Here is a 24,867-nt window from a genome sequence, read left to right on the forward strand (position 1 = left end):
GGAGGCAGGCTCTCTACAGCACACAGTTAATTAGAGAGGGCTGCTGCTGCTGCTGTGGACCGACTGCTGGTCCTCTACTCCACTCAGGCGATCTACAGAGCTAGCACCCACTCTCCTCTACTCCACTCTCATCCTCTTCTCCCTCTCCTTGACAGTCCTTCCCTCATTCTTTGCTTGCTGACTGTGAAGTTATTAGGCTGTTGAGTTATCGTCATGCCACTCGACGGCGGGTCGCTTGCAACAGCCAATTAGCACCACTTAACGGTGATTATACATCCCTCAACAGAACAAGGGCCCCTTATGATGTAGCCTTCAGTACGCTCCCAGTACAACGGAACCAGAGGATCATACGGTTCAAAAATATGTTTTAGACAGACTAAGAAGTTTCATTTTCAGAGATCATACCCCTTCTGCTCCTAAATTCCTGCCTGGGTTTGAACTGCTATCATAGCTGAGAGAGAAAGGCTAAAAACAGACCAAACATGAAATGGAAGAAACAGGGTTTACTAACTGAGGCCAAAGACAAAACCCAGCAAACTCATCTCGTGTGAAGGGCCATGACAGTGTAAGGTCCTTTATTCAGTATTCATGTTCATAATTATACAGTAGCAGTATGTTCATTATGGAATGAATACAATCAATTCCTCTTAGTAACTTGATGTAGAAAAGGGGTTGAAACTAACTAAAGGTCATCTGGTAACAGATATACAATCATGTATGAAATATTGCTCTTCCAAGCTCCTTTGCGCTCATGACTAACCTGGATATAGCTCCCATTTAAGCAGCAGAAAGTGTCTTCTGCTGTCGCCAGAGATCAAAAGAGCTCCTACTCTCCAATTACTGTCTCTCCCCTTACAACAGCAACGGTAATTAAGTGCGGCAAATAATTATACATATTTTCTCTTTAAAAGATACGTATTCCTCTGAGACCTGGGAGCAGATCAAGCCACAGTACATTTAGTTTGTCAAATTTTGCGGGTAGATGAAAAGTTGGCCACAAAGGCTAGACTGAAACGCCTCTGTAGCACATTAGTGTACACGTGCATACACGTCAAATCAAATCAACGTTTATTGGTCACTTACACAGTTTAGCAGACGCTATGTATGTTACCAGCTCCTAAGACTGCAGTAAAATGTCAAACAGGTACACAAATAATACCTTTAAAAAAATGTTTTAAACAGAAAGCATAACAAGAAATCAAAACATTTCTAAACGAATCCAATAACAACCCAAATAACAGTGTAACTGTAATCCAAATGCAATCTATACGAATTTACACCAGATATACTAGGAAGGGTATGTACAGCAGTAGATATACTAGGAAGGGTATGTACAGCAGTAGATATACTAGGAAGGGTATGTACAGCAGTAGATATACTAGGAAGGGTATGTACAGCAGTAGATATACTAGGAAGGGTATGTACAGCAGTAGATATACTAGGAAGGGTATGTAAAGCAGTAGATATACTAGGAAGGGTATGTAAAGCAGTAGATATACTAGGAAGGGTATGTAAAGCAGTAGATATACTAGGAAGGGTATGTACAGCAGTAGATATACTAGGACGGGTATGTACAGCAGTAGATATACTAGGAAGGGTATGTACAGCAGTAGATATACTAGGAAGGGTATGTACAGCAGTAGATATACTAGGAAGGGTATGTACAGCAGTAGATATACTAGAAAGGGTATGTACAGCAGTAGATATACTAGGAAGGGTATGTACAGCAGTAGATATACTAGAAAGGGTATGTACAGCAGTAGATATACTAGAAAGGGTATGTACAGCAGTAGATATACTAGAAAGGGTATGCACAGCAGTAGATATACTAGGAAGGGTATGTACAGCAGTAGATATACTAGGAAGGGTATGCACAGCAGTAGATATACTAGGAAGGGTATGTACAGCAGTAGATATACTAGGAAGGGTATGTACAGCAGTAGATATACTAGGAAGGGTATGTACAGCAGTAGATATACTAGGAAGGGTATGTACAGCAGTAGATATACTATATATAGATATACTATACTATGCGGTGTGTATAAACGTCGATGAATAAATACAGAGCACAAAACCTCATGGCAAAATTGATACAATTGCAAGAAATTAGTCTGGTATATAAATAATATACAGTATATGTATGTGAGTGGTGTGTATAGACATTATGGACAGTATGTGAACAGAAAAAGAGTGAATAGCAGTAGTTAAAAAGGATGAGCCATGACTAGAATATAGTATACTGAACAAAAATATAAACTTGGAATGTAAAGTGTTGGTCCCATGTTTCTTGAGCTGAAATAAAAGATCCCAGAAATGTTCCATACGCACAAAAAGCTTATTTCTCTCAAATGTTGTGCACAAATGGGTTTACATCCCTGTTAGTGAGCATTTCTCATTTGCCAAGATAATCCATCCACCTGACAGGTGTGGCTTATCAAGAAGCTGATTAAACAGCATGCTCATTACACAGGTGCACCTTGTGCTGAGGACAATAAAAGGCCACTCTAAAATGTGCAGTTTTGTCACACAAAACAATGCCACAGATGTCTCAAGTTTTGAGGTAGAGTGCAATGGCATGCTGGCTACAGGGATGTTCACCAGAGCTGTTGCCAGATAGTTGAATGTTAATTTCTCTACCATACGCTTCCTCCAACGTTGTTTTAGAGAATTTGGCAGTACGTCCAACTGGCCTCACAACCGCAGACCATGTATATGGCTTTGTGTGGGCGAGCGGTTTGCTGATGTCAAAGTTGTGATCAGAGTGCCCCATGGTGGTGGTGGGGTAATGGTAAGGGCAGGCATAAGCTCAGGCAATTTGAATAGACAGATATACTATGACGAGATTTTTACGCCCATTTTCGTGCCATTCATCTGCTGCCATCGCCCCATATTTCAGCATGGTAATGTTGCAAAGATCTGTACACAATTCCTGGAAGCTGAAAATGCCCCAGTTCTTCCATGACCTGCATACTCACCAGACATGTCACACATTTAGTATGTTTGGGAAGCTCTGGATCGATGTGCAACTTCGCCCAGCCATTGAAGAGGAGTGGGACAACATTCCTTAGGCCACATTCAACAGCCTGATCAACTCTATGCGAAAGGAGATGTGTCGCGCTGCATAAGGTGGTCAAAGGGGATTCGGACTGGTTTTCTGATCCACGCCCCTACCTTGTTTTAAGGTATCTGTGACCAACAGATGAATATCTGGATTCCCAGTCATGTGAAATCAATAGATTATGGCCTAATTAATTTATTTCAATTGACTGATTTCCCTATATGAACTGTAACTCAGTAAAATCTTTGAAATTGTTGCATGTTGCATTTATATTTTTGTTCAGTATACATATAAAGTGGTAAAACTGTATGTTAACATTATTAAAGTGAGCAGTGTTCAATGACTCTATGTACATAGGGCAGCAGTCTCTAAGGTGCAGGGTAGAGTACTGGGTGGTAGTCGGCTAGTAACAATGACTATGGTTCAGGGCAGGGTACTGGGTGGAGGCAGGCTAGTGGTGACTGTTTAACAGCCTGCTAGCCTGGAGATAGAAGCTTTTTATCAGTCTCTCAGTCCCAGCTTTGATGCAGAGTTCCTTGATGATCTTCTTGGCCTTCCTGCGACACTGGGTGCTGTAGCCCAACAGGATGCTCTCAATGGTGCATCTGTAGGAGTTCATGAGAGTCTTAGGGGCCAAGCCGAATTTCTTCACATACCTGCATTTCCAACTGATTTCACAGAAATGTATGTTTTCATTATAAAGATACAGAGTTGCCACTGCTTTGACAGTCCATCATACAGTAACTCCAAAGTCTTGTCTGACTTATTTTTTCTACTCAGCACCTCAGCGAATATTTTACATGCTTGAAGATAGAGTAAATCAGGAAAACCGGTTTCTAATCAGGTTAACAATTGTCCATCTTCTGATGATCAAAGTCTGCTGACCACTCTTGTTTTACAGTACGAAATGTCTTGGGTTTAGAATTCTATTGCAATCCATTCCGGTGAAAGCCATGATCACTATACCCCAGAGTAATAGGAATGAAACCGAATCCAAACTCTGTGTCTATATAGCATGAGCTAGCGTGACTTCAGATGGCACTTGACAATTAAGTAGCCGACTGGTATCTCTGCAATATTCTGCTACTAGACCTTTCATCCTAGAATATATCAGGAATATATCAACACTCTGAGGTGCAAATGTCTAGGCAGTATGCTGCTGCTAGCCCCTTTGGTCTAGTGTCCAGGGACAAAGCAGAAATATGCAGGGACCTGCTCTGCTCCTCACACCTCTTCTGGAAGAGTCATGGGATCATGAACACTAAGCTCAGACATGCCTTACTCACTCTTATAGACTACTAAGAGAGGTAGAACAAGATACAATGACATAAAAAGTATGGGCAAAGTGTAGACTGATAATGTGAAGACTGACAATGTACAGACTATGCTAGAGGATCATATTGATCAAGACAATGGTTGGAACAGAGGTGTAATGCCCATAGGGGGCACAGGGGCACGTGCCCCCTCAGATGTGTCCTGTAAAAAAACAATATATTTAGATATATATTTTTTTGTTGTTGTTGTTGTTTCTCTGTAATACTACATGCTTCTACACCTGCATTGCTTGCTGTTTGGGGTTTTAGGCTGGGTTTCTGTACAGCACTTTGAGATATCAGCTGATCCAAGAAGGGCTATATAAATACATTTGATTTGATTTGAGTTACTAGCCACCTAGTAGTTATTTTATGAATTTGGCTTTAGCTTGCCCAGAAAGGGCAAGAGTTGCTTTCCAACGAGATATCTGGGATTGTATCTCTGGAAACATGGCTAGCTGGGGACATGCTGTCGGAGTCTAAACAGCAAATGGGATTTTCAGTGCATCATGCCGACAGGAATAAACGTCTCTCCAGTAAGAAGAAGGGCGTGGTGTATGTTTCATGATTAACAGCTCATGGTGTAATTTTAACAACATACAGGAACTCAAGTATTTTTGTTCACCTGACCTAGAATTCCTCACAATCAAATATCTCCCAAGAGAACTCTCATTGGTTATCGTCACAACCCTGTATATCCTCTCGCAAGCGGATACCAAAAGACGGTCGTCAAGGAACTTTACTGGACTTTGTGCAAACTGGAAACCATATATCCTGAGGCTGTATTTATTGTAGCTGGGGATTTTAACAAAGATAATTTGAGAACAAGGCTACCTAAATTCTATCGGCATGTCAATTGCTGTACACAAGCGAGTAACACAAATGAACATTGCTACTCTAACTTCCGCGATGCATACAAGGCCCTCCCCCACCCTCCTTTTGGCAAATCTGACCATGACTCCATCTTGTTGCTCCCCTCCTATAGGCAGAAACTAAAACAGGAAGCGCCCATGCTTAGGTCTATTCAATGCTGGTCTGACCCATCGGATTCAACGCTTCAAGATTGCTTCGATCACGTGGACTGGGATATTTACGGGTAGCCTCAGATATTAACATTGACGTATACGCTGACTCGGTGAGCGAGTTTATAAGGAAGTGTATAGGAGATGTGGTATCCACTGTGACTACTAAAACCTTCCCCCATTCGCGCAAAGCTGAAAGCACGTATCACTGCATTTAATCATGGCAAGGCGAGAACATCCTTGCTTCATGGCCTGAGCTACAGGCAGCTAGATTTGGGCATGTCATTTCAGGCGAAAATTGAAAGAAATGCGCCCTGCTTATTCAAATCATGCACAGAGAAATGACAGTGAGATGAGCACTGATTTTATGCAGTTCACAATATCCACCAAAGTGAGTTAATGTGCTCAACAGTCTGAACCGATGATTTGGGGGATTTCCAGTACGACTGTCTCGCTCTGTCTAACTATGTCTGTGACTGTCTATCAGTAAGTGAAGTATCCTAAGCATACTGTAGCATATATGCAGCCCGAGGTCCTCTACACAAACATCTTTTTCTCAATCAGAGCACAGAAAAAATGTTATGCATGTTTTTATAGTAACTCAAATTGGGCAAATATGTTAATATACTGTATATATATGAAGGAGATGATCGTGGACTAGAGGAAAAGGAGGGCCGAGCACATCCCCATTCTCATCGACGGGGCGGTAGTAGAGCAGGTTGAGAGCTTCAAGTTCCTTGGTCTCCACATCACCAACGAACTGTCACGTTTTCCAAGACAGTTGTGAAAAGGGCACAACAATGCCTATTCCCCCTCAGGAGACTGAAAATATTTGGCATGGGTCCTCAGATCCTCAAAAAGTTCTACAGCTGCAACACTCCAGCCAACCCAGTCATAGACTGTTCTCTCTGCTACCGAACGGCAAGCGGTATCGGAGCGCCAAGTCCAGGTCCAAAAGGTTCTTTAACAGCTTCTACCCCCAAGCCATAAGACTGCTGAGCAATTAATCAAAATGGCTACCAGGACCATTTACATTGACCCCCCCATTTTTAAGCTGTTGCTACTCTCTGTTTATTATCTATGCATAGTCACTTTACCTCTACCTACATGTATATATTACCTCAATTACCACGACTAACCTGTGCATATTGACTCTGTCCCGGAACCCCCTTATATAGCCTCATACTGTTATTTTATTGTTGCTATTTAATTATTTGTTATTTTTCTATTTTCTTATTTTTTAATTTACATGTTTATTTATTCAAATGTTTAACACTTATTTTTTCTTAAAACTGCATTGTTGGTTAAGGGCTTGTAAGTAAGCATTTCACTGTAAGGTCTACACCTGTATTTGGCGCAGGGGCGGCAGGTAAGCTAGTGGTTAGAGCGTTGGGCCAGTAACTGAAAGTTTGCTGGATTGAATCCCCAAGCTGACAAGGTAAAAATCTGTCATTCTGACCCTGAACAAGGCAGTGTAGGAATATGTCGAAGATACACAACGCAGAGGATGAGAAGACTAAAAACTAGAGTACTAGCAGGATACTTGTTATTTGGCCATTGGCCAAGTTGTACTGCAAGGACTTCTGATTGGTCAACCCCAGGCTAGGGTGGGGCATCCTGTTCCTTTGTTCGAGGGGGAAAAGCTGAGGACAGGGAAGACTGAACATCTGACAACATCTTGATTTGTCCTCTCTGAATAAACCTATTTTTCTCCCCCTGATTTGCTTTGGAGTTCGAGTTATTGAAGAATAACATATATTGCTAACTACTTGAAATAACACACATAAGGTCCCAGTGTGACAAAAAAGCCCTGAATCACAGTAAGTATAGCCCCAGGTCCTCAGTGCAGTGTACCATGTTGTACTTCCTGCTCCACATCAACAGTCCTTACAGGGGCTTCGTCAAACCATCATCTGATTACACCACAAGCCACTTATGTCTGTACCCTGGTAAACATCTTCTTTCCCATCTAGCAGCACTCATCTCATCTGTCAAGCCAAACCCACCCTGCCTCCCCACTCCTCTACTAACTGAAAATCCTTTAGGGGGGGAGGAACCTTTGTACTTAAACATCAAAAGTAGCTCCTTGTTTGAAGAATAAACACGTAGCGCTACGGCAACCACCGGGGACTGTTCCGTGCTACTCCGCTCGCTGGGCACTGATTGGGTGTGAGGGAGATTCACCATGACACTCACATTGGAGAAGAAATAAAAAAACAACACTTCTTCATCCAGGAGGTTTTGTGCGACCAGGACATGAACCGTACTCCATTAGGGAGGAAAAGAGGACTGAACAAGGGATAAGAAGCAGAGACAGAAGTGTAATGGTAAGTGCTGGAGAAGTCTTCCTGCTGGGGACGTTTCTATTCTTCAACAGCCCGAGCATCAAAGCAGAGCAGTAGAGTAGCACTAAAGCAGCGGCTCAATCAAAATACTGGAGGCTACAGGAGCAACACCTACACAAGTTACCCAAATCAATGAATGACTTGGAGAAATAATAAATGGAAACATGAATGAATCGATCCAAGATTCAATGTGCAGTATTAAATTAATTAAATTAATGATTAGATAAATGCAAACCTCATTCATCCACTGGGTTGCAAGAAAACAACACCAACACCTATGTCCTGTACTCCTCAAATCCCGGTTCCATTTCCAATGCCCAACACAATGCGCTGGCATGATTATTATTCCTTTCAATTTCTTAAAGGTGGCTGTGAATCGCCAGTTGAGTGTTATTTCCCTCTCTGCCACTGACTGGGATCAGAGTAGCCGTTCTTTTGCATAAGCTCTGATTATTCTGGCGGGGGAGAAGTGCGCAATTTCACGCACCTGGGCGAGGGACAGAGGGAGGGTGCTGAGGAAACACTCAGTCCTATTCCTTATCAGTGCTGAGCTCACAAGGATTTGTTTGTTCTGTCAGTATGCTGCATTTCCACATGCAGGATTTGAGGAAGAGTCTTTAAAAAATGTATATACTTATTTTTACATGTCCTACTGTAGTGTGATAATATGGCTCTGGGAACTGGGGAGACCTGTTAGAAACACAAGAGGACTATAGTACAGTCAAGTAAGAGAGGTCTAGTATTAACAGTTCAAAATCCATTTTCAATATCCTGTGAAGACAGATCCACAAACACAGCTATCTTCCAAGACTTTCTAATGCTAATCCATGGTAATCCTCTCCTCCTTGGTTGTGTCATAGATTTACATTCATATTTCATCATCATATCTGTGTGCAACATACAGTACAACCTTGCTCCATTAATAGCACAAACTGCAACATGCAGACACACACAAAGAGGATATATGCTTCTTTGACTAGTAATGGCACTACCTATCACTTTCTACCCCATTACATTAGGAAACAGCATAAGAGGAGAAGTGCGAACAGCTTGATGTGCTAAACTTCTGGTAACATAGTAGGACAGATTAGAAGGATTATGCTCCTTATCACTTTATAACCCCTTACATTGGGAAACAGCATTCGAGGTGTTCTGAGAACTCTCCATGAGCTGAACTTTGCTTGGGAGTAAAACAGTAGGTCAACATGACACTCCCCATCCATTTGCCAAAGAACCTGTTGAAGTGTTGTGAGAAGTATAGTTTGCTGTGCTAAATAGTCTGTGGTAGAGCAGCATGAAGGACTGGAGGCTGTCTGTTCAGTCTGTGGTAGCGCAGCCTGAAGGACTGGAGGCTGTCTGTTCAGTCTGTGGTAGCGCAGCCTGAAGGACTGGAGGCTGTCTGTTCGGTCTGTGGTAGCGCAGCCTGAAGGACTGGAGGCTGTCTGTTCAGTCTGAGGTAGCGCAGCCTGAAGGACTGGAGGCTGTCTGTTCAGTCTGTGGTAGCGCAGCCTGAAGGACTGGAGGCTGTCTGTTCAGTCTGTGGTAGCGCAGCCTGAAGGACTGTAGGCTGTCTGTTCAGTCTGTGGTAGCGCAGCCTGAAGGACTGGAGGCTGTCTGTTCAGTCTGTGGTAGCGCAGCCTGAAGGACTGGAGGCTGTCTGTTCAGTCTGTGGTAGCGCAGCCTGAAGGACTGGAGGCCGTCTGTACAGTCAGACATGGTGGCATGTGGCATGGGTCCAGCCAAGAGCTGTGGGAGGGAGTGGAATCCTCCATGACTCAACACCATACAGGCTCTCTGATGGTGTTGAATCACCAGAGCGCAGCAGCTCTCCCTCATCTCCCTCTCTCCCTTTCTCTTTCTACCCCCCTCTCTTCATCTCTATATCCTTCTCTCATCTACCTCCATTACTCTCTCCTTCTCTCTAGCGCATCTCCCTCCAACAAAAGAGGAGAGAGGAAACGGTCCTCCTGTGTATTTTAGGATCAGGACGAAGCGGTGATGCAAGTCCCAGAGCCTTGCTGCTGTGAGTCAACTTCAGTACTGATATGTGTGGGGACTGGGGAGGGAGAATGAGACCAAAATAAAAAGAGAAAGATAGATGAGCAGCACTCTATGATTGGTTCTGCTGCTTCGCACCCTCAAACCAAACCGTGTGAAATAAAGGCACAAGCTAGTGCTTCTCTGAGACTGTATCGCAACGCACAGCACCTGCTGCCAAAAACAAGCCCATATAAAAAATAGATTGTGGTGTTTATCAAAAACAAGATCAATATAGTATTTTATGTAATATGGCTCAGATCGGCAAATGCTGAAGGAATACATTTGGAACATACAAGGAGCAAACAATAACCATATCTTCAGTAACATTGTCCATTCAGTGCTGAAGAGCTTCTAGAAACGATGAACTCTCACAAATGAGCTCTATGATTCCAGGCAGGGAAGGACAATAAGAGTCAACCACTGTTCTGATGTAGTGTTGGTGTAGCTCCACACTGTAGTCTCCAGGGGTGACAGATGAGCCTCAGGCACAGTGTCCACAACAGAGATAAAGAACAACAACAGCCTCCACTTCATCAGCTCAAGGCACACACACACACACACACACACACACACACACACACACACACACACACACACACACACACACACACACACACACACACACACACACACACACACACACACACACACACACACACACACACACACACACACACACACACACACACACACACACACACACACACACACAGAGAGAGAGAGAGAGCAGAGGTAGGGTGAAGCCTCACAGGTCACTGAAACAGATGTCACGCTGAGACTGAGCTGAAAGAATCCTTTTGTCTCTCAGTCCCAGACGGTAACCTCAGGCTCACAGACCCCGGGCACTGGACACACACTGTCTTTTTATAAAGACAAGGTAGCTGTCTGAAGGCAAGGGCAAGCTTTAATCTTCACCAAAAATGTTTCTCATTCATAATGTTGGTTGACTAAACAGGAATATGAATGTTTTGACATACAGTAAGTACAGCACTGTACTCACCCCTGTGCAAAGTGAAGATATAGACTTTGGTGGCTCTAAAATGTAGGCTAAATGACATAATCATATGAAGTATGAAGGAAGTGTTTTAAATAGGACAGTGTTCAGTAACTATTTACCTTTCTCAGCAGGCAGCAGATTCTCTCAATGTTCCGGAGTCGCTCTCTCTGAAGAGGCCAAACAGGAAACAGGAAACAGTTATATCCCTACATTAAATATACATATGGAAACACAACAGGGTAGCATGGTTTGACTGGCCTGTGAGACTGGATTTGCACTGTGCAGGCCTACAGTGAGACATGGAGGAGGCTGGTTCCTTCCTCCCCACCTCTGCTGAGCTCTAAGCAGACGCTGCATTTTCCTGTGTCTGTCTGTGTGTGGTGCTGGGGCTTTGTCAAGCCAACCCAGCAATGCTTAAAGCACTTGTCTATCAAGGGCCATATTTAGAAAAAACAATGGCAGACGAGCCGAGGAGGAGGGCAATACTTATTGAATGGCGCATGTGAGCAGCATGGCATATGGCGATTACATAGAAACGTTTCCTATTTTAGTCTCCAGCAGAGACTTGGTTGATGTGCTATCTGGAGGATGAATGGTATATGAATGACGTCCAAACAGGCTTATCTACCACTGCGGGGTGCTCGTGAAAAGGCCTCCCAAACCGGGAGGGGGGGTTGAATATTATTCCCTAAAAGCTGTATTAATGAAGACTAAACACACATATTTGATTAGTATTTTTGAAAATCCCCCCACTACAGAATAACCTCCTCTGATGGATATAATTCATCATGAGGCCCACTGTACGCCTCTAAATAATGTCATCTGAGGTAACACTACTGTAGAAGAGCCAGCCCAGCGTACGTTGGAACTCAGACCATTGTAGTGGTTCTACGGGCCCACTCTGTCGGGGAAATGTGCAGTCTGGTGGCTCATCTTGATTTGAGCATCAGACAGCTAGTCTCTGCCATTTTTATCTCTCATCTCAAATCCGATAGGAGACATTATCTACACTTCAGCCTGCTTGAAATTGTTTTGGGTAAAGACGGTGGAACGTTTCTTAAATTACCTCCTGTTACTATACTGTTATTACATTTTAAAAGTGCACAGTGTATTGAGATGTTTTAAATTCACTTTAAATTTTCACTTTAACTTAAGTCCAATCCACTGTCTTTAAAGTGGAGAAAGGTGCTATTATATTAGGTAGAAGTATGAAAGAGGTTGGGGTTGAGGAGATATGAAATTGAGCTGTGGGTAGTCTCATATACATTCATGAACTCAATCTGCAGAGTACTTTCATGTTCTCCAAACAGATATTGCTCCCTCCCCCTGTCCTCTCATGACCCACTGCAGCACATCAACATAAGAAAACCACAACATCTATGGGAAGATACAGTGAATTAGTTCTATTATGAGACTGCAGCACCTTATTTGGGACGAACCCGAATTTGCCTCTGACATGTTTTCCTCTCCTCTCTCCATCTCGAGGAGGAATATGAACGAGGCCATGCTAATGTATTCCGGTGGCAGCCATGGAGACGGCAGATAACTGCCGAGGTATCAACACTTCTCATTAGCAAGCAATTAGATTTGGGTTGGCGTTGAAATGTTACTCAGCAAGAATTTGCTTGACAAGCAAGTGTGCTGGGGCACTGTAAATATGATAAACAAATGTAAACTGAGGCTGAGAAGGGAGAGGAGAGATGGGGAAGTCTGAAGGAACTGTTGAGAAAAGAAGAGGAGTGTTTGTCAGGTCAGAAGGCCTTCTCTGGAGTGTACCTTCACAGAGTACACTAAAGTACACACAGCACTTTGTCGGAGGACTGAATGGTTATGGGCTAATTACTGGTTCACTTCCTGCAGGAGAGGAGAGGTGAAATTACGATCCAGTAATAGGGAGGTTGATGTATTGTCAGTATTGTGCAGGTAGTTCGCTTCCTATTGTGACTGAGGACATGAGATCTGAGGTCTCCGTGCTTCTAACACCGCCAAAACAAGCCTTTATGAACCCTTTTCTCTAAGGGAGTAGGGTGAAGGCAGTGAGCCAACAACCCAAGTTCAGTATCCGGTCGATTACATGGGCCAGTGGTTACCTAACCTGTAAAGCTTTTGTAGTTTTCCTGTGTCCACACAAGTGAAGAAACCCACTGATTCTAGCCAGGGCCCAGTCTTACTGTAATCTAAACCACCAGGTCCGAATTCACCATTTGTGGAAACACTAATGTAGAATTTGACTAAAGAATGAATTCAAATGTAACCTATACAGTAGTATGAGCAATTCCATGACCAGTCTAGGGTAATGAAATCATAACACAAGAAATACTCCTCACTCTGCATGATAATGAAACTATGAACACTTCTTCCCTGGAATTCATTTATTCATTGTTTTATCAGTCAGATTCATCAGTCAGATTTGAAAGCTGATAGAAAGTTAGTCCTGAGTCGGAGAAGCAACAGATGTAAATCAGCATCACAGAGGACAAGCAGGGCCGTGAGCGCTGTGGGGAATATTAAAGCATCATGTTTTCGCATCAGGCGCTGCACTGGTGTGTCATCTGAGAGTCTCAGAAGAGATAGGTAGCTAGGCACTGATCTCCTCAAAATAAACAGCATTGACAGGGCTGAAATACATCTGGGCCTAGAGTGTGTCCCCATATTCTGCAAGATCCAGAGGACTTACTGTATATACTAACGCACACACACACACACACACACACACACACACACACACACACACACACACACACACACACACACACACACACACACACACACACACACACACACACACACACACACACACACACACACACACACACACACACACACACACACCTCAACTCTAGGAATTAACCTACTTTTTTCAGTCCACTGTTCTCTGTGTTGGTACTCCTATCTATTCTAGTCCCAATGAAACGAGGCCTTGCCTTCATACCTGTGCCTGTAGCCACAGAACCATAGAGACTCACAGCTGTATGTTTGTGTTTGTGGTTCGTGGTTTGTGTATTTGCCTCTGTGTGCTTGTGTTTGCCTGTGTGTGTGTGTGTGTTTTCCTCTGTGTGTGTGTGTGTTTGCCTCTGTGTGTGTGTGTTTTCCTCTGTGTGTGTGTGTGTTTGCCTCTGTGTGTTTGTGTTTGCCCGTGTGTGTGTTTTCCTCTGTGTGTGTGTGTGTTTGCCACTGTGTGTTTGTGTTTGCCTGTGTGTGTGTGTGTGTGTTTGCCTCTGTGTGTTTGTGTTTGCCTGTGTGTGTGTGTGTGTGTTTTCCTCTCTCTCTGTGTGTGTGTGTGTTGTGAGAGCCCGGTGGATCCTCCCTGCGGTTTCTCCAGGGTCAGCCCTGACTCCCAGAGTGCCCCCTTGGGGAGGGGATGATGACAGTCAGCCACTAATTAGCTTGCTGCCTGGGCTGAGGCTGAGGTAGCAGAGGTGGCAAGGGTGGTGCCCAGGGAGGAAGACATCAATCTCCAACACTCCCCTAAGGACTCATGATGTGGTTGAGGTGGAGAGTGGGAAGGAGAGAGGGTGGGAAGGAGAGAGATGGAAGGAAGGAGAGAAAGAGGGAGGGTCGTATCCATGTCACAGTGGATAGGATGGAGGCCATGGGGAGAAAGACAAGTTGTGCAGTGGACTTCACTAAAGACCTTTCTATTTCAAAGTACAGTATTTAAGTTGCACAGTGATAAAGTATTTAAGTTGCACAGTGATAACGACGCATTTTGACTTACTGTTAGTCTCTCTCTCTGAGATCAGAGGGATTTGTATTAAGTGTAGCATCCAGATGCAGTTCATAATTACATGCAATGCAAATGCGGCAAAATCTGACAGTGTTGCTGTAATTTGAGATAATTTTCAAAGCTACGACAATGACTTCCAAGAAAAGTCATTCATAAATGTGCATTTGAAACTGCTCAGCAATCCTGTTCCATGAATACGTTGTCTCTCCATCCAACTTTTCTCTCTAGTCATCCCAAAGGACACACAACTGTCAAAATTCAAGTGCTGCGACAGTACAGTAAGTCAAAGTCACCTTCAAACTACAGTATGCTGTCACAGGGACATCATAGATAAACTGCTCAAATCACTAAGGGAGTAAGAAAGATTAAAAACCAAGAAACCCCAGAGGGAATCAAAGGAGAGGAACGATAATTGATTCAGAGTGTGCATCTGAAATGGCATGACATACTGTAGAGCATCACTTTCGACCATAGCCCTATGTGGGCCCTGGCAGCCTTATGTGGGCCCTGGGAGCCCTATGTGGGCCCTGACAGCCCGGTGTGGGCCCTGGTAGCCCTATGTGGGCCCTGTTAGCCCAATGTGGGCCTTGGTAGCCCTATGTGGGCCCTGGTAGCCCAATGTGGGCCATGGTAGCCCTATGTGGTAGCCCTATACCTAATTGTCCCTAGAATTTCTCAGCAAACAGCTGGAGGCAGGGCTTTCTCCTATAGAGCTCCATTTTTATGGAACGGTCTGCCTACCCATGTCAGAGACGCAAACTCGGTCTCAACCTTTAAGTCTTTACTGAAGACTCATCTCTTCAGTGGGTCATATGATTGAGTGTAGTCTGGCCCAGGAGTGGGAAGGTGAACGGAAAGGATCTGGAGCAACGAACCGCCCTTGCTGTCTCTGCCTGGCCGGTTCCCCTCTTTCCACTGGGATTCTCTGCCTCTAACCCTATTACAGGGGCTGAATCACTGGCTTACTGGGGCTCTCTCATACCGTCCCTGGGAGGGGTGCGTCACCTGAGTGGGTTGAGTCACTGATGTGGTCATCCTGTCTGGGTTGGTGCCCCCCCCCCCCCTTGGGTTGTGCCGTAACGGAGATCTTTGTGGGCTATACTCGGCCTTGTCTCAGGATGGTAAGTTGGTGGTTGAAGATATCTCTCTAGTGGTGTGGGGGCTGTGCTTTGGCAAAGTGGGTGGGGTTGAAAAAGCCAAACCTTGACCCAGAAAATCTAAAAAACTATCGGCCTATATCGAATCTTCCATTCCTCTCAAATTTTTTAGAAAAGGCTGTTGTGCAGCAACTCACTGCCTTCCTGAAGACAAACAATGTATATGAAATGCTTCAGTCTGGTTTTAGACCCCATCATAGCACTGAGACGGCACTTGTGAAGGTGGTAAATTACATTTTAATGGCATCGGACCGAGGCTCTGCATCTGTCCTCGTGCTCCTAGACCTTAGTGCTGCTTTTGATACCATCGATCACCACATTCTTTTGGAGAGATTGGAAACCCAAATTGGTCTACACGGACATGTTCTGGCCTGGTTTAGATCTTATCTGTCGGAATGATATCAGTTTGTCTCTGTGAATGGTTTGTCCTCTGACAAATCAACTGTAAATTTCGGTGTTCCTCAAGGTTCTGTTTTAGGACCACTATTGTTTTCACTATAAATTTTACCTCTTGGGGATGTTATTCGAAAACATAATGTTAACTTTCACTGCTATGCGGATGACACACAGCTGTACATTTCAATGAAACATGGTGAAGCCCCAAAATTGCCCTCGCTAGAAGCATGTGTTTCAGACATAAGGAAGTGGATGGCTGCAAACTTTCTACTATTAAACTCGGACAAAACAGAGATGCTTGTTCTAGGTCCCAAGAAACAAAGAGGTCTTCTGTTGAATCTGACAATTAATCTTAATGGTTGTACAGTCGTCTCAAATAAAACTGTGAAGGACCTCGGCGTTACTCTGGACCCTGATCTCTCTTTTGAAGAACATATCAAGACCATTTCGAGGACAGCTTTTTTCCATCTACGTAATATTGCAAAAATCAGAAACTTTCTGTCCAAAAATCATGCAGAAAAATGTATCCATGCTTTTGTCACTTCTAGGTTAGACTACTGCAATGCTCTACTTTCAGGCTACCCGGATAAAGCACGAAATAAACTTCAGTTAGTGCTAAATACGGCTGCTAGAATCCTGACTAGAACCAAAAAATGTGATCATATTACTCCAGTGCTAGCCTCTCTACACTGGCTTCCTGTCAAAGCAAGGGCTGATTTCAAGGTTTTACTGCGAACCTACAAAGCATTACATGGGCTTGCTCCTACCTATCTCTCTGATTTGGTCCTGCCATACATACCTACACGTACGCTATGGTCACAAGACGCAGGCCTCCTAATTGTCCCTAGAATTTCTAAGCAAACAGCTGGAGGCAGGGCTTTCTCCTATAGAGCTCCATTTTTATGGAACGGTCTGCCTACCCATGTCAGAGACGCAAACTCGGTCTCAACCTTTAAGTCTTTACTGAAGACTCATCTCTTCAGTGGGTCATATGATTGAGTGTAGTCTGGCCCAGGAGTGGGAAGGTGAATGGAAAGGCTCTGGAGCAACGAACCGCCCTTGCTGTCTCTGCCTGGCCAGTTCCCCTCTTTCCACTGGGATTCTCTGCCTCTAACCCTATTACAGGGGCTGAGTCACTGGCTAACTGGGGCTCTCTCATGCCGTCCCTGCAGGGGGTGCGTCACCAGAGTGGGTTGATTCACTGTTGTGGTCATCCTGTCTGGGTTGGCGCCACCCCCCCCCCCCTTGGGTTGTGCCGTGGCGGAGATCTTTGTGGGCTATACTCAGCCTTGTCTCAGGATGGTAAGTTGGTGGTTGAAGATATCCCTCTAGTGGTGTGGGGGCCGTGTTTTGGCAAAGTGGGTGGGGTTATATCCTTCCTGTTTGGCCCTGTCCGGGGGTGTCCTCGGATGGGGCCACAGTGTCTCCTGACCCCTCCTGTCTCAGCCTCCAGTATTTATGCTGCAGTAGTTTGTGTTCGGGGGCTAGGGTCAGTTTGTTATATCTGGAGTAATTCTCCTGTCCTATTCGGTGTCCTGTGTGAATCTAAGTGTGCGTTCTCTAATTCTCTCCTTCTTTCTTTCTCTCTCTCGGAGGACCTGAGCCCTAGGACCATGCCCCAGTACTACCTGACATGATGGCTCCTTGCTGTCCCCAGTCCACCTGGCCATGCTTCTGCTCCAGTTTCAACTGACCTGAGCCCTAGGACCATGCCCCAGGACTACCTGACATGATGACTCCTTGCTGTCCCCAGTCCACCTGGCCATGCTGCTGCTCCAGTTTCAACTGTTCTGCCTTACTATTATTTGACCATGCTGGTCATTTATGAGTCAGTTTGTTATATCTGGAGTACTTCTCCTGTCCTATTTGGTGTCCTGTGTGAATTTAAGTGTGCTCTCTCTAATTCTCTCTTTCTCTCTTTCTTTCTCTCTCTCGGAGGACCTGAGCCCTAGGACCATGCCTCAGGACTACCTGACATGTTGACTCCTTGCTGTCCCCTTGCTGTCCCCTGGTTGCCCTATGTGGGCCCTGGGAGCTCTGTGTGAGCCCTGGTAGCCCTATGTGGGCCCGGTTAGCCCAAAGTGGGCCATAGTAACCCTATGTGGGACCTGGGAGCCCTACGTGGGCCCTGGTTGCCCTACGTGGGCCATGGTAACCCTATGTGGGACCTGGGAGCCCTATGTGGGCCCTGGTTGCCCTATGTGGGCCCTGGGAGCCCTGGTTGCCCTATGTAGGCTCTGGTTGCCCTATGTGGGACCTGGTAGCCCTATGTTGGTCCTGGTTGCCCTATGTAGGCCCTGGTTGCCCTATGTGGGCCCTGGTAGCCCTATGTAGGCCCTGGTTGACCTATGTGGGACCTGGGAGCCCTATGTGGGCCCTGGTAGCCCTATGTGGGCCCTGGTTGCCCTATGTGGGCCCTGGTTGCCCTATGTGGGCCCTGGTTGCCCTATGTGGGCCCTGGTAGCCCTATGTGGGCCCTGGTAGCCCTATGTTGGTCCTGTTAGCCCTATGTGGGCCCTGGTCAAAAGTAGTACACTATAGAGGGAATAGAGTGCCATTTCAGATGCAACCAGGGAGTTGTGTCCTTTTAACCTGTGATGTGAGGTATCTACCAGTCAGTCAGTCCCAGTCCGGAGGAGGTAAGGAGGAACAGAACAGCATGCAGCCAACTGGTTCCTGTATTATTAATGCAGAGCTGCAGATCACACATCTCTGCCAAGCCCATACATGCGCACACACACACACACACACACACACACACACACACACACACACACACACACACACACACACACACACACACACACACACACACACACACACACACACACACACACACACACACACACACACACACACACGCACACACGCTCACACACACGCGCACACGCGCACACACACGCACACACACACGCACACACACGCACACACACGCTCACACACGCTCACACACACAACACAGTTGCACACATGCGCAGACCCACACACGTACGCACGCAGACACACACAGATGCAAACACACACACCACATAATTCCCCAAAACAATCATCACACACACCCAAACTCGCACTAACGCACAATAGACACGCTGCACACACACACATATTCCCGAAAATACACTCATGACACATCATACACTAATTCACAACACTTGTCACATGCTCACATATTCCACAAACATTCGCCACGCTGAACTGAGAGCATGTCTGACAGTAGTACATGAGTAACATGTGAGTGTACTACCACAGCAGAGAAACATACATACCGCATGGAGTGGATTGCCCTGATCGATGGGGACCTTAAAGTCTGCCTGCAGCTCATCAAAGGCTGTTATCTGAGAGAGAGTGAGAGCGGGAGAGAGGGGGGAGACGTGTTTTAGATCTCTGTTAACATCAGTCTTTCTCAGTCACAGTGGCTGTGTTATTACCTGTGTCACTGCCTGTGTCAGTGGCTGTGTTAGTACCCGTGTCATTGTTTGTGTCAGTGGCTGTGTTAGTACCTGTGTCACTGTTTGTGTCAGTGGCTGTGTTAGTACCTGTGTCACTGTTTGTGTCAGTGGCAGTGTTAGTACCTGGTCACTGTCTGTGTCACTGGCTGTGTCAGTACCTGTGTCACTGTTTGTGTCAGTGGCTGTGTTAGTACCTGGTCACTGTCTGTGTCACTGTCTGTGTCAGTACCTGTGTCACTATTTGTGTCAGTGGCTGTGTCAGTACCTGGTCACTGTATGTGTCACTAGCTGTGTCAGTGGTTGTATGGGCCGTCTGAGAAATAGCACAGTGTTCACAACACAGAGTGACCAGCAGGATCAATTAGACAGATAGACAGACAGAGCAGCAGTAGGACTCTATGGAGACAGTGGTTATTACAGTGTTATCCCTGTGGCCATACGGAGGCACAGCAGAGGCAGAGGCAGGGAGTCTACAGTATATGTTTGTGTGTGTATGTAGCTGAGTCCTCTGGGTCGTGTGTGTATGTATGCCTTTGTTGTGGGGTTATTGGCAAATATCTGTGCATAAGTGCGTGGTAGAGGGGTTTTACTGAAGACAGAGAGCAGTTGGAACAGTAGCATGAAGCTGGGCTCCCACAACACACAGTAGAAGGAGCATTGATGTCAGACAGCATGGATGGACTGTTTGTAAACACCTGAGGCTGTGCGGTGTGATGAGTAGAGCTGTTGACTGTGACTGTATTACTGCCACATCGGCAGTCACGAGTCATGAAGGCAGTCAAATTCCACATTACCATTTAGTCAGGGTAATTAGACTTCTCCAAGCTCTGATGCTGCTTCTGGTCATTAGTAGCCTACCAAACGTCCTAACTGCCTGGTACTCAGCACTATATTGTCCCTCTTATCACTCTGACATCAATCAAATGTATTCAAAAATCTAATCAAACACTTCATGAGAGCCCATGAGCTCATGTTGCGCAACATTTCTATAAGCTATGCAATTGCGGGAGAAAACAAAATGATGGCCACAAATAAAAAGACGAGGATCCCATCAGCTTTTTATAGGCTAGGCCTACTATATTTATTTATCAACCTTCCTAATATTAAGCACATTACTTAACTTTACAACAGGAGTATAGCCTACATGGTTGGCTTGAAAATAAACCACGGGGAAAAGTGTCCTCCATTCGCTATTTAAGTGCAAAGATTACATGCATTTTTTTTTACGATGACCCTGTTGCGAGACAGGTGCATGATAATGGTCTATTCGAAATGATAACAAATGCCACATATATATTATTTAGTACATGTAAAGACAAGATTAACTCAAGAAAGTTTGATGGGTGACAATATTAGCCTATCATTTGTGAATTATATATTATCACTTGTGAATGATGACCAGCATAAGAAATAATGCCTTTTTTTGCGACTTTTTCTAATCATAGTCACGCAACTCATGTAGTCTAGCATATAGGCCTATATGTTTTAATATGGTTTGTATCACAACTAAAGTGGCCAAATAGCTTCTTAAAGTTAAGCACATTAATCATGAATCATGAATCCCCTTTACAAGGGGTGTAGAGCCTAACTGGCATAAATAAGCAGCGAGTGACTTTCAAGTTTGGGGAAGATCATTTTTACCATAAAAATCCCATGTGAGAAATTGCCAAGAAACTGAAGATCTCGTACAACTGCTGTGTACTACTCCCTTCACAGAACAGCACAAACTGGCTCTAACCAGAATAGAAAAAGGAGTGGGAGGCCCCGGTGCACAACTGAGCAAGAAGACAAGTGTCTAGTTTGAGGAACAGACACCTCACAAGTCCTCAACTGGCAGCTTCATTAAATAGTACCCGCAAACCACCAGTCTCAAGGTCAATAGTTAAGAGGCGTCTCCGGGATGCTGGCAAAGAAAAAGCCATATCTCTGTCCAGTGTCTGTGTTCTTTGGCCGTCTTAATATTTTCTTTTCATTGGCCAGTCTGAGATATGGCTTTTTCTTTGCAACTCTGCCTAGAAGCGCTTGAGTTTCAAGTTTGGGGAATAATATTTTTACCATAAAAATGCACCTTTATAATAAAAGCATTACATGCATGATTGCATTTGCGGTCAATTTTGACAATAGTGTTTTTCGCTAATGCAACATTCACTCTTATAGGCTACTACCACGTGCTCATTGCTGCGCTTATAATATAAAGAAATAGCCTAATAGTTTATCAACATTTTAAGCTAAACGTTCCAATCTGTTGCGTCAGATACATTGCATAAAACATGTTTTTGATGCTAGTGGTTGTATTCATTTGGGATCTATCGCATCCCACAACTGTCCCAGAATATGTTTGGAATATATATTTCTCGCACAGAATAGAATAGGTCGAACCTTTGTACTAGGGGTGATAATAGATTGACATAGGCTAGTGCTTTTGTTGTTTGTTAGGCTTACTCATCTTGTTGACTGATGAAAAGTAAATGAGGACAGTTTTTCCAATATCTTCAATATGTACCTTGGAATTGGATAAGGATGCACGCATTTGTGTTTGTCTTCACTTGTAGCCTGTGAAAAAAATGTGAATGAGAGACTATTGGAGTGTGTACATCCTGCTTAAAGAACAAAGCAGAGCTCGTTCCTTTCAAAGCAAGTTTTTTCAAATCATCATTAGAGTCATCATGCATCCTTACAATGTATTAAAAGTGTAAACATATAGCCCAACATTTGTAGAACAACTAAAGTTACATGAATAACTCTAAATGAATGTACGGGTGTGTGCTGGTGGCAGGGAAGTCAGGCACAGGAGATTGAACTTGGTATAAAAAGGAGTAGCTTAATAAGTGCTCAAAAACTCTGAAAACCAAAATATACAAAATAATACAAGTGGGTACAAAACACCAGAACATATCTTGCACATAGCTTACAAACAAACCATCACCGACAAGGACAATGAGGGGGAACAGAGGGTTAAATACACAACATATAATGATTGGGATTGGAACCAGGTGTGAAACAAGACAAGACAAAACCAAAGGAAAATGAAAAGAGGATCAGCGATGGCTAGAAGGTTGGCGACCTCTACCGCCGAACGCCACCCGAGCAAGGAGAGGGACCAACTTCAGCGGAAGTCGTGACAATTAAGCATATAGGAATACCTATTTCTTTGTTAACCACTCAACACAGCAGAGCCGCATGTGCGCACTCCCTCAAATTGTTTGGAGAAAATATTTATATTTTATTCAGTTTTGTTCAAAATAATATGAAATAATGCCACGGAATTATAAGCAAATCTTGTCTGCTAAATTAACTAGTGTAGCCCACAGCCATTTGGCTTACAGATATCAGGACCTAACATAAGGACCTAATGAAACAGTATAACTTTAGTCCGTCCCCTCGCCCATACCCGGGCTCGAACCAGGGACCCTCTGCACACATCAACAGTCACCCTCGAAGCATCGTTAACCATCGCTCCACAAAAGCCACGGCTCTTGCAGAGCAAGGGGAAACACTACTTCAAGGTCTCAGAGCAAGTGACGTCACAGATTGAAATGCTATTAGCGCGCACCATTTCACATCCGTTACACTCCCCCTTTTGACCTCCTCATTTTCCGCAGCAACCAGTGATCCAGGTCAACAGCATCAATGTAACAGTATAGACTTTACGTCCATCCCCTCGCCCCGACCTGGGCGCGAACCAGGGACGCTCTGTACACGTCAACAGTCACCCTCGAAGCATCGACGCTCTGTACACGTCAACAGTCACCCTCGAAGCATCGTTAGCCACGGCCCTGACGTTACCGATTGAAACGCTATTAGCGCGCACCACCGCTAACTAGCTAGCCATTTCACATCCGTTACACTAACATAAGGACAACTCACAAGTATGCTATTATTTTCATCTGAAATACACTACAATTTCTTCATATCATGTTTCTTTTGGCCTGTCTAAATTAAATAATCAATGTATTGTGAAGGTGTAGGCTATATTACATGGATGTATTTGACTTTTTTAAATGGCTTGTAGGCTGTGTGTGGAAGCCAAGAGATGCTAAATGTGTTCATCTTAATTAAAGGTCAATTACCGTGAGACCGACAGTTATTTGCTTGACAATCACCAGCTGACAAAATGTTGTGACCGCCACAGCCCTAGTGATGAGAGGATGAAATATTCTGTAACTACACACCATATACAGTATTCATGCTTATCATCCTCGTCATATGAGGAGACATCTTGGATGCACACAGTTGACATCAGGTGTATGTGTACGTTACATCCATTCATGAGCATGACTGGCCACAGACTATGGTTGACTGGCAACTCAACTGTTGTTGTCTGCTTGTTTGTGGGAGACCCTGGCCCTCTTTGAACACATCCCCTACCTTATGTCACTGCCATACTGCTTGAGGCATTTATATAGAAAAAAATTACATTAAATATAACCCCTCAAACATGATGCAGAGAACATCAATTCCGATGCTAAGACTACAAGTTGTGTTCATAATATTAAGCAGCTATGGCTACTTATTCAGGAGGATTTTAAACCCGCTTGAGATGGGTTCATTTTCTCAAGGTACATTTGTAATCAACCCTGAGCAGAATACAATTAAAACGGTTTGATGACTGGGTGCAGTACATCTCTAAAACTGGAAAGGTCATCATGGACTGAAAGGTCTGTTCTGGACTGCACACAGTCACTGCAGGCTGATGCTCTACATGTGTGACATGTGCCCAGTGCAACCACTTGGAAGCCTCACAAACGTTTCCTCTGTGAGTGGAGATTGCCCATTTGGGGATTGCTGCTCTTTTTGAAGTGGCAGCCGGTAGCAGTAGCAGTGCTACATGAGGGGAATGGACTTTATACTGTGTTTTGATTTATTTTGCGTTTACTGAAGCTTTCTGTCCAAAATGATTTAAATGACATGGTGCCATATGTGGGGAGGGATGGTTCAGCTTCCTCATGATTGACTGGCCTTATTAAACATGTTCACATCTGTGTAGGCCTACAGTATATCTTCAAAGACCAGCAGGGCAATGTTGTTCTTTCCCCCAGATCAGAATAACAAAATCCCTACCTCCTTTTGCCAGAAAAATAAAATAGAATAAAACTGTATTGTCCATTCAGGATGGGGCATTTTACTATGGCATCACCTTGTATTTCAACGATCACATACACATACAGTACCAGTTAAACATTTGGACACACCTACAGTACTCATTCAAAGGTTTTTCTTTATTTGGACTATTTTCTACATTGTAGAACAATAGTGAAGAAATCAAAACTATGAAATAACACATATGGAATAATTTCGCAAACCAAAAAAGTGTTAAATCAAAATATATTTTATATTTGTGATTCTTCAAAGTAGACACCCTT

The 24,867-nt window shown here is 44.3% G+C and overlaps 1 protein-coding gene across 2 annotated transcripts in view; it reads right to left on the reverse strand.

Annotated features, from left to right (window-relative positions):
• LOC118386958 (protein cornichon homolog 3-like) overlaps positions 1-24,867 on the reverse strand; it is a 49,188-nt gene that overhangs the window by 17,979 nt on the left and 6,342 nt on the right. For both annotated transcript variants that reach the window (XM_052523760.1, XM_052523761.1), the window contains exons 2-3: positions 19,322-19,390; positions 10,895-10,942 (exon numbers count right to left, since the gene is read on the reverse strand). In XM_052523760.1, coding sequence (XP_052379720.1) covers positions 10,895-10,942; positions 19,322-19,390 — 117 coding nt within the window. The remainder of the gene's footprint in view (positions 1-10,894; positions 10,943-19,321; positions 19,391-24,867) is intronic.

The sequence above is a fragment of the Oncorhynchus keta genome, chromosome 8 (assembly GCF_023373465.1).
Source record: "Oncorhynchus keta strain PuntledgeMale-10-30-2019 chromosome 8, Oket_V2, whole genome shotgun sequence".
NCBI classification, from domain to species: domain Eukaryota; kingdom Metazoa; phylum Chordata; class Actinopteri; order Salmoniformes; family Salmonidae; genus Oncorhynchus; species Oncorhynchus keta.